The sequence below is a fragment of the Rhincodon typus genome, chromosome 9 (assembly GCF_021869965.1).
Source record: "Rhincodon typus isolate 14 chromosome 9, sRhiTyp1.1, whole genome shotgun sequence".
Taxonomy (NCBI): domain Eukaryota; kingdom Metazoa; phylum Chordata; class Chondrichthyes; order Orectolobiformes; family Rhincodontidae; genus Rhincodon; species Rhincodon typus.
In genome coordinates, this window is record NC_063340.1 from 90,410,408 (window position 1) to 90,421,769 (window position 11,362).

The 11,362-nt window shown below is 43.8% G+C and overlaps 1 protein-coding gene across 1 annotated transcript in view; it reads right to left on the minus strand.

Moving 5' to 3' along the window:
- LOC109921023 (immunoglobulin superfamily member 3-like) overlaps nucleotides 1-9,936 on the minus strand; it is a 31,829-nt gene extending 21,893 nt beyond the window's left edge. Inside the window, exons 1-2 of the mRNA XM_048601398.1 lie at nucleotides 9,885-9,936; nucleotides 8,075-8,455 (exon numbers count right to left, since the gene is read on the minus strand). Of these exons, the coding sequence (XP_048457355.1) occupies nucleotides 8,075-8,455; nucleotides 9,885-9,936 (433 nt within the window). The remainder of the gene's footprint in view (nucleotides 1-8,074; nucleotides 8,456-9,884) is intronic.
- Between the last annotated feature and the right edge of the window lie 1,426 nt (nucleotides 9,937-11,362).

The following is an 11,362-nucleotide window of genomic DNA, read 5'->3' on the forward strand; positions in this document are numbered from 1 at the left end:
CTTACAGCTAGCCAATTTCTGATCCAAACCGCTAAATCACCCTCAATCCCATGCCTCCGTATTTTCTGCAATAGCCTACCATGGGGAACCTTATCAAACGCTTTACTGAAATCCAAATACACCACATCAACCGCTTTACCCTCATCCACCTGTTTGGTCACCTTCTCAAAGGACTCAATAAGGTTTGTGAGGCACAACCTAACCTTCACAAAACCGTGTTGACTTTCCCTAATCAAATTATTCCTTTCTAGATGATTATAAATCCTATCTCTTATAATCCTTTCCAACACTTTACCCACAACCGAAGTAAGGCTCACTGGTCTATAATTACCAGGGTTGTCTCTACTCCCCTTCTTGAACAAGGGGACAACATTTGCTAGTCTCCAGTCTTCTGGCACTATTCCTGAAGACAATGACGACATAAAGATCAAAGCCAAAGGCTCTGCAATCTCCTCTCTAGCTTCCCAGAGAATCCTAGGATAAATCCCATCCGGCCCAGGGGACTTATCTACTTTCACACCTTCCAGAATTGCTAACACCTCCTCCTTATGAACCTCAATCCGGTCTAGTCTAATAGACTGTATCTCAGTATTCTCCTCGACTGCATTGTCTTTTTCCTGTGTGAATACTGACAAAAAATATTCATTTAGCACCTCTGCTATCTCTTCGGACTCCACGCACAACTTCCCACTACTGTCCTTGACCAGCCCCAATCTTACTCCAGTCATTCTTTTATTCCTGACATACCTATAGAAAGCTTTAGGGTTTTCCTTGATCCTACCTGCTAAAGACTTCTCATGTCCCCTCCTGGCTCTTCTTAGCTCTCTCTTTAGGTCCTTCCTGGCTAACTTGTAACTCTCAAGTGCCCTAACTGAGCCTTCACGCCTCATCTCCACATAAGCCTCCTTCTTCCTCTTGACAAGAGATTCAACTTCTTTAGTAAACCACGGTTCCCTCGCTCGACCACTTCCTCCCTGCCTGACAGGTACATACTTCTCAAGGACACACAGTAGCTGTTCCTTGAACAAGCTCCACATTTCAATTGTGCCCAGCCCCTGCAGTTTCCTTCTCCATCCTATGCATCCTAAATCTTGCCTCATCGCCTCATAATTGCCTTTCCCCCAGCTATAACTCTTGCCCTGCGGTATATACCGATCCCTTTCCATCGCTAAAGTAAACGTAACCGAATTGTGGTCACTATCACCAAAGTGCTCACCTACCTCCAAATCTAACACCTGGCCTGGTTCATTACCCAGTACCAAATCCAATGTGGCCTCGCCTCTTGTTGGCCTATCTACATACTGTGTCAGGAAACCCTCCTGCACACATTGGACAAAAACTGACCCATCTGAAGTACTCGAACTATAGCGTTTCCAGTCAATATTTGGAAAGTTAAAGTCCCCCATAACAACTACCCTGTTACTTTCGCTCCTATCCAGAATCATCTTTGCAATCTTTTCCTCTACATCTCTGGAACTTTTCGGAGGCCTATAGAAAACTCCCAACAGGGTGACCTCTCCTTTCCTGGTTCTAACCTCAGCCCATACTACCTCAGTAGACGAGTTGTCATCAAACGTCCTTTCTGCCACCGTAATACTGTCCTTGACTAACAATGCCACACCTCCCCCTCTTTTACCACCTTCCCTGATCTTACTGAAACATCTAAACCCCGGAACCTGCAACAACCATTCCTGTCCCTGCTCTATCCATGTCTCCGAAATGGCCACAACATCGAAGTCCCAGGTACCAACCCATGCTGCAAGTTCACCCACCTTATTCCGGATGCTCCTGGCGTTGAAGTAGACATACTTCAAACCATCTTCCTGCCTGCTGGTACACTCCTGCGACCTTGAAACCTTATTTATGACCTCACTACGCTCAACCTCCTGTACACTGGAGCTACAATTCAGGTTCCCATTCCCCTGCTGAATTAGTTCAAACCCTCCTGAAGAGCATTAGCAAATTTCCCCCCCAGGATATTGGTACCCCTCTGGTTCAGGTGTAGACCATCCCGTTTGTAGAGGTCCCACCTACCACTGAATGAGCCCCAATTATCCAGGTATCTGAATCGCTCCCTCCTGCACCATCCCTGTACCCACGTGTTCAACTGCTCTCTCTCCCTATTCCTCGCCTCGCTAGCACGTGGCACGGGTAACAAACCAGAGATAACAACTCTGTTTGTTCTAGCTCTAAGCTTCCACCCTAGCTCCTTGAATTTCTGCCTTACGTCCCCATCCCTTTTCCTACCTATGTCGTTGGTGCCTATGTGGACCACGACTTGGGGCTGCTCCCCCCCCCCCTTAAGGATCCCGAAAACACGATCCGAGACATCACAGACCCTGGCACCTGGGAGGCAACACACCAACCGCGAGTCTCTCTCGTTCCCACAGAATCTCCTATCTGTCCCCCTAACTATGGAGTCCCCAATGACTAATGCTCTCCTCCTCTCCCCCCTTCCCTTCTGAGCAACAGGGACAGACTCTGTGCCAGAGACCTGTACCCCATGACTTACCCCTGGTAAGTCGTCCCCAACAACAATATCCAAAACGGTATACTTGTTTTTGAGGGGAATGGCCACAGGGGATCCCTGCACTGTCTGCCTGTTCCCTTTCCGTCCCCTGACTGTAAGCCATCTAACCTTTTTCCTGTACCTGAGGTGTGACTGCCTCCCTGGAGCTCCTCTCAATTACCCCCTCAGCCTCCTGAATGATCCGAAGTTCATCCAGCTCCAGCTCCAGTTCCCTAACGCGGTTTCCGAGGAGCTGGAGTTGGGTGCACTTCCCGCAGATGAAGGCAGTGGGGACACTAGTGGTGACCCTTACCTCCCACATTCTACAGGAGGAGCATGCAACTGCCCTAACATCCATTCCCACTGTTCTGAATTCCCAGACAAATAAAAAAAAACTAGTAGCCTTACCAAATCAGCGCTCAGAACCTTTTTTTTTGGTTAGAGGAGGAGGATGGGTGGGAGACACGACCTAGGTAGTGTTTCGGGTAAAGCAACCGCCCAAATATATTACCTCACTTAGTCCAAAAATGGAGTCACGCGCGGTCAGACTTTTATAATCGAAAAGCTCACCTTCCCAGGCTGCCCTCGCGCTTCCTCCCGGACTCCCGCCGCTGAAACAACTGAAAGGCCGCAGTCACGCGAGGTTAAGACTTTTATAATCGAAAAGCTCACCTTCCCAGGCTGCCCTCGCGCTTCCTCCCGGACTCCCGCCGCTGAAACAACTGAAAGACTGCAGTCACGCGAGGTTAAGACTTTTATAATCGAAAAGCTCACCTTAAATTTTAAATCCCCTCAAACTCACAGAGACCAAAACACACAGAGACCAAAACCAAATGCCACGAGTTCAAAATCCAAATTCCAAACTAAATAATATTAAAATTATATGGAAACCACACACTCACATCACAGAGTTTAAATTCTATGCGGGAGTGAATGAGTAATCAAGCCCCAATTAACCACAAGCCACACTAAATGTGTCACTGAGTCAACAATACAGCCAATTTGTCTCTCTTCTGTCCGCCAGTCCAAAGTTTTAAAAAAATCTAGCACGTTGGTAAATGACCTCAAAACCAACTTATTTATTATCAACAAGACAAATTCTTGAAACAAGCAGACAATGCGATTAGCAAGTGCATTTCTATTTACGATTAAAATATATCCCATTAATCTCAAACATATCTTCATTCACAGACAAGGAAACACTGCTCTGTAGAAATAGTTCAGGTTGCTTCTTTAAAAAAAGGCCTTAATGAAAGGCTTTCCCAATGCTGCAAGCAACTCACATCAAAAGGTAGAATGGGTTGACTTCTCAGAGTTCCTTCAATTTCTTGTTAATGAGGCTGATTCCTGAAAGTTATACAATGATGGGAGATCTCCTGACCATATTTCAGATTCTGATGGGAAATAACTTGAAACTCTGATATTGGAAATGTTATCTTTACAAATCCTTCATAAAGAGATCTTATCTGCTTTTTCCTTGTCTTTTACTTACTGAGAGGGTCCTGCTTGAAGTTTCCTTCTCTTTTTTACCAAAAGAGAGGGCTCTTTCCTCACTGGTTTTGGTCAGCTTGACACTTTAATTCAGCTGCTTTCCTTTTGGTCTGTGAAAGCACACAGCAACTCAAGCCCAGAAACTGTCGCTAGGCTGCAATCAAAATCAATCAGCCCAGCAACTTAGCAATAAAACCCATTTCTTATATTTTCATGGCATCATTGATTGATTAGAAGTTAATTTGAATTTTGTAAACTGTAACAGATTTTTGATCATGTGGCAAAACCTCTTCAATCAAGAAATAGCCAAACAGTTCCATATTCCAGTTTCTCACAGGCCATATATTTTTATGTTGTCCTAAAATGGGTTTCTCTTCAGTGTTTTCTTTTTGCTACAGAACTTTAAAGCGTTGTTCTTATGTTACCGTATGAATTTAATGATTTTTTTTTAACTGAAGAGTATACGCCTTGGTCTGTCTGCTCCTACATATCCATTAGAATTGCACTTTTAAATAAAATTGTCTCTACTGCTCTTATTTCTCCATTTAATCTGAGTGTCCTCACATCTCTCTGCATTAACTCTGATCTGATATTAGCTGTCCACTCACCCACAATGGGGCAAGTAGAAGAGAAAGCCCCAGGAACTACCTGAACCAGAATGGGGGGGATGAAACCAGACTCTCAGCAATATTCAACACGAATCTCCAGCTAATTATGTTGGAAACTCCCAGATTACTATGATCACTCTTCCCTAGTCACGTAGCTTAGATGGCTGGAGTATAATGTCGAATAATGACAATACCCCAGCTTTAATCCCAGTCTCAACTGTGGGAGCTTGGATGTTGCAGGAAGGATCGAAACAGAGGCAAAAGAGAAGTGGGAGTGGAGTTTTTGATTAAAGAAAATGTTCCTACTGTAACTAGAGAATATGTTTCTGAAAAATCATCCTGTGAAAACATATGGGTTGAAATTAGAAATAAAAAGGGAATGATTACCTTGATGAGATTGTACTTTAGATCCCCAATGTTCAGAGGGAAATTGAGGACCAAATATGTAAAGAGATCTCGGATATATATGGGACTGCCATAGCGTTAAAGGTTTGGATTGTGAAGAATTTGTCAAATGTGTTCAAGAAAATTTTATTTATCAATCTTTAAATGTTCCTACTAGAGAAGGAGCAAACCATAACCTTCTCTTAGGTAATAAGACAGGGAAAATGACTGAAGTGATAGTTGGGTAACACCTTGGGTCTCGTGGTCATAATTCTATTTATTTTAAAATTGTTATGGAAAAAAAATAAGACTTCCATAAAAATTAAAGATTTTTTTAACCGGACTAAGGTAAATTTTAGTGGTATGAGACAAGAAATGTCAAAATTTGATTGAAATAGACTGTTCACAAGTAAAGGAATGTCTGATAAGTAGTGTGGTGACAAGAGTTCAGAGTCATTATGTTCCTATTAGAATGAATGGTAAGGCTGATAGGATTAGAGAACAATGGATAAATAAAGATATTGAGGTTATGGTCAAGATTTTTTAAAAAAATACGTTAGATGTAAGCAACTGGGTTCAAATGAATCTCTTGAACAGTATAACGAGTGTCGGGGCTTTGTTAAGAGGGAAATCAGGAAAGCAAACAGAAGATATGAGATAGACTTGGCAAGTAAGGTCAGGGATAATCCAAAGAGATTCTGCAAGTACATTGAGAGCAGGAGACCAGGGCCCCTTCAAGATCAAAGAGTTCATCTTTGTGTTGAGCCTCAGGAGATGAGATTAAATGACAACTTTGTGTCAGTTTTTACTGTGGAGAAAGCAATAGAAGCTGGAGAACTCAGGGAAATAAATATTGATGTTTTTAAAACAGTTCACATGACAAAAGAGGAAGTGCTGGAGGCCTTGGAAAATATCAAGATAGATAGATCTTCACGACATGATCTAATGTATCGCAGGACTTTTTGGGAAGTTAGGAAAGAAATTTCGGGGCCCCTTGCAAAAATATTTGTGTCATTTATAACTAGGTGATGTACTGAATGACTGGAGAGTAGTCAATGTTGTGCCTTTGTTTAAGAAAGGACGTAAGGAGAATCTGGGGGAACTATAGACCTGTGAGTCTGACTTCGGTGGTGGGTAAGTTGGAAGTGGTTCTGAAAGATAGGATTTATATGTATTTGGAGAGGCAAAGAATGATTAGGGATGATCAGCATGGTTTTGTGTGAGGGAAATTTGTCTCACAATCTTGAGTGAGCTTTTGAGGAAGTAACTAAGAAGATTGATAAGGGCAGCACAGTAGGCATTGTTTATTTGGATTTTAATAAAGTCTTTGACAATGTTCCGCATGCTAGACTAATTAATAAAGTTAGATCACCTGGGATTCAGGGTGGACTTGCCAATTGGATACAAAATTGGCCTAATGGCAGGAGACAGAGAGTGATGTTAGAGAGTTGTTTCTCAGGCTGGAAGCCTGTTACCAGTGGTGTTCCACAGGGATCAGTACTGGGTCCACTTTTGTCTGCCATTTATAGAAATGATTTAGATGAGAATACAGAAGGTATGGTTGGTACATTTGTGGATTACACCAAGATTGTGGTATAGTAGAGAGTGAAAAAGGTCATCTAAGAATACGAAGAGATCTTGATCAATTAGGTCAATGCATTGAGGAGTGGCAGGTGGAGTTTAATTTCGATAAATGCAAGGTATTGAATTTTGGTAAAACAAACAAGGGTAAGACTTATACAATTAAAAGCAGGGCCTTGGGTAATGCTCTAGAACAGAAAGACAAAGGAATTCAGGTACATAATTCTTTGAATTTTGCATCACGTATGGATAGGATCTTTAAGAAAGCACTTAGCATGCTGGCCTCATTGCTCAGACCTTTGAATATGGAAGCTGGGACATCATGTTGAGGTTGTACTGGATGTTACTGTGTCCTTTTCTGGAGCATTGTGTCCAGTTCTGGTTGATCTTTATATGAAGAATATAATTAAGTTTGGAAGGGTTCAGAAGAGATTTACCAGGCCGTTGCTGGGAATGGAAGGTTTGAATTATGGGGAGATGTCAGATGCTGGGACATGTTTCACTGGAGCATAGGAGATTGAGGGGTGACCTTACAGAGATTTATAAAATCATGAGAGGTGTAGATAATGTGAAAGGCAGGTCATTTCCTTAGGGTGGAGATTTCAAGATTGTAGGCATCTGTTTAAAGTGAGAGAAGAAAGATTTAAAAAAGACATGCAGGGCAATCTTTGTACACACAGAGTGGCTCATGTGTGGAATGAACTTCTAGAGGAAGTGGTGGATGCAGGTACAGTTATGACATTTAAAAGACATTTGGATAAGTACATGAATAAGAAATGTTTGGAGAGATAGGGGCTAAGTGCAGGCAGATGGGACTAAGGTTCTTGAGTAGATTTGTAGCTCGGGTTGTGGATGCTGTGGTTGGTTTGCTCGCCGAGCCGGTTCGCTAGTTCGCAGACGTTTCATTACCCTCCTGGGTAACATCATCAGTGCAGCCTCTGATGATATGACTCATTTAGTTTGGGATTATGGTCAGCAGGGACTGGTTGGGACGAAAGGTCTGTTTGCGTGCTGTATAATTCTAACAGAGTGAGCCCCTCCTCTTGCTCTGTGCTCGATGTGGAGTGGTTCCCTTTAATCTGGATCAAAAAAATTGTCTCTTGAATGGAGAGAGATGTGTGTGCCCCTTTGTGCTCTATGGTTCATTTCCAATCCCTGGGAGATTCCCTGCAGATGTGGCACCTCACAGGGCAATCTCCCTGACTCTGCTCATCCGGCCCAATGGTACTGACACTCTTGTGAATCAAATGGAATTTATATCAGTCATTCTGCAAGATGAAGCTTCACATTTCCCACAAAGTCCTCCTCCCATTATCACAAAAATACACCCTTTCTCCCACAAACCTACCAACATTGAACCTGAGCTCAGCTTCCTCCTCACAGTGAATCCATCCCTGATCTCCAAGACCTCCTCAGTCTTATTAATCACGAACTGATCCCCAATTCTTTCTTTGGGCAAGAGGTTATTGCTGGAGAAGTTTGTCGTGTAAACTCTACTTACTGTTTACAATGAGCCGGCTTCCTCCAACACTGATACTTCCCCAGAGTGAGCAGTAATAGACCCCAGTGTCATTGGGCTGCACGTTTGTGATGGTCAGAATGAAGTTGTTACTGGAGGAGTTTCTAGAAGACTGGAAACGTTTTTTGAAACCTGAGTACCATTGCTTGTGATTCCATGTGTAATAACTTAAGTACCATTGTACATTATTCGATGAGTAATGGACCAAAATCCACTCCCTCCTCCTTCCTGGTTGCTCCCGGTACCAGTGAACATCGATGTGTGTCACTGCGACGTTCCTCACAGTGCACTGTAACCGAGCAGTGTGACCCTCGGTGATTCGTTCCATGATCGGAGACTGGAGAAGGACTGGGAAATTTGCATCTTAAAAATAAAAAAAAAATCAATAAATGAACAGCAGTCTGTTTGTTCTAAACTCCCACTAGGAAATAAAAGCACCCTCCCAGCAGTCTTTGGCCTGAAAAACAACAGAGCCAAGGAGTAATTGATTAATGTTTGACTAAGGAAGTAATTTTGTGGGGAACATAAGTACTGATACGAACTGTTCCTGTAGGTTGATGATGAAGATAAATATCATTCCCTTACAATCAGAAAAGAGGAACTTATAATGGGGAACAAAGAACTGGCTCACCCACTAAATACAAACCTTGGTTCTGTATTCACAAAAGAGCTCTTAAATAACATTCTTGATAAGATCCCACACAATAGGCTACATAAGAAGATCAGATAATAGCATGGATAAAGGAATAGGTATTGAAGAGAAGACAGAGAGTTGGAGAAAAGTGTCCTTTTAAGAATGACAACCTGCAGCTATTGGAGTGTCACACGAATCGGTGCTGGGGACATAATTATTTACGATACACCCAGAAAACACTTTGTTTTCTGGTCTGTGTTCCCAGCCTGTAGAGCTCGATGTCAGCTTCACGAAACAATCTCCAGACAGTGATAAATCATTGCAAAGAGCAAAGAAAATTGCAGCTCAGGAACAGGCCCTTCGGCCCTCCAAGCCTGCATCGACATGCTGCCCGTCACAACTAAAACCCCCTACCCTTCCAGGGACCGTATCCCTCTATTCCCATCCTATTCATGTATTTGTCAAGACGCCCTTTAAATGATACTATCGTATCTGTTGCCACTACCTCCCCCAGCAGCGAGTTTCAGGAACCCAGCACCCTCTGTGTAAAAAACTTGCCTTGTACATCATCTTTAAATCTTGCCCCTCACAACTTAAACTTATGCCCCCTAGTAACTGACTCTTCCACCCTGGGAAAAAGCTTCTGACTATCCACTCTGTCCATGCCCTTCATAATCTTGCACACCTCTATCAGGTCACCCCTCAACCCCTGTCATTCCAATGAGAACAACCCAAATGTCTCCAACCTCTCTTCATAGCTAATACCCTCCATACCAGGCAACATCCTGGTAAATCTTTTCTGTACCCTCTCCAAAGCCACCACATCCTTCTGGTAGCGTGGTGACCAGAATTGAACACAATATTCCAAGTGTGGCCTAACTAAAGTTCTATAAAGCTGCAACATTACCTGCCAATTTATAAACTCAATGCCCTGGCCGATGAAGGCAAGCATGATGTATGCCTTGTTGACTGCCTTCTCCATCTGTGTTGCCACTTTCTGTAACCTGTGTACCTGTACACCCAGATCCCTGTGACACTTGGACACTCCCCTCCAGTTCTGAATGTTCAAACTTATAGAATTCGCACAAACTCCTCAACGGCACAAACCATGGAAAGGTCTTTTATAACAAGGTAAACTCCTCCAAAGCAAACACTTACCCAAAGCACCACAGAGGCACAGGGTCACGGCAAATAAAGTTCCACGGATCATCTCGACAGAGCGACAACACTGTTTATTCACTCAGTTTATTGTACGTCCAGTTAATACACAAAGCTCAAAGTGTCCAAGCCATCTGCAGCTTCTTTAATGTCTCATTCCTCAGGAGTTAAAGAAGTTAAAGTGTTCGTAAAGGGGAAGCAGTGATAATAAACCAATGGCTGCTCTTTTCTGAGGAAGGATATTACTGGCTGGATATTCTGAATGTGGCAAATTGAGGTTCATTTCAGGTGTTAATTATTTATTCAGTGCAAGTTCCTCATAATCACTCACTTAAACATGGAGAATTCACACATTTGATGCAACCCCATAAATGGTCCAAACCTCCATGGAAAATCATTGGGTTGGTCTTTATGGTAGAAGATACTTTGAACCTTCCGATAAAACTAAAGAATATTAGGGAGAGAGTAAGTCCTATCTCTGTCACTGAAACGGTCATGTTAGACGAACTCATGGGGCTAAGGGCAGATCAGTCCCCTGGCCTTGATGGCTTGCATCCTAGGATCCTGAAAGAAGGAGCTACAGCAATATTAGATGCATTGGTTGTAATTTTCGGGTAGCATCGTTGTGGCACTGCAGGAGGCCCTGGATGGACATGTCTTCTGAGGAATGGGATGGGGAGTTGAAATGGTTCGCGACTGGGAGGTGCAGTTGTTTAGTGCGAACCGAGCGTAGGTGTTCTGCAAAGTGGTCCCCAAGCCTCCACTTGGTTTCCCCGATGTAGAGGAGGCCACAACGGGAAGAGCGGATGCAGTATACCACATTAGCAGATGTGCAGGTGAACATCTGTTTGATGTGGAAAATCATCTTGGGGCCTGGGATGGGGGTGAGGGGGGAGGTGTAGGGGCAGGTGTAGCACTTCCTGCGGTTGCAGGGAAAAGTGCCGGGTGTGGTGGGGCTGGAGGGGAGTGTGGAGCGGACAAGGGAGTCACGGAGAGAGTGGTCCCTCCGGAAAGCAGATAAGGTTGGGGAGGGAAAAATGTGGTGGAGTCGGATTACAGATGGCGGAAGTGTCAGAGGATGATGCGTTGGATCCAGAGGTTGGTGGAGTGGTATGTGAGGACGAGGGGGATTCTGTTTTGGTTGTTGTTGCGGGGAGAGGGTGTGAGGGATGAGTTGCGGGAAATGCAGGAGACACGGTCGAGGGCGTTTTCAACCACTGAGGGGGGGAAGTTGAGGTCCTTGAAAAACGAGGACATCTGAGATGTACGGGAGTGGAATGCCTCATCCTGGGAGCAGATGCGGTGGAGGCGAAGGAATTGGGAATAGGGGATGGCATTTTTGCAGAAAGGTGGGTGGGAGGAGGTGAATTCTAGGTAGCTGTGGGAGTCGGTGGGCTTGAAATGGATATCGTTTTCTAGGTGGTTGCCGGAGATGGAGACAGAGAGGTCCAGGAAGGAGAGAGAGGTATTAGAGATGG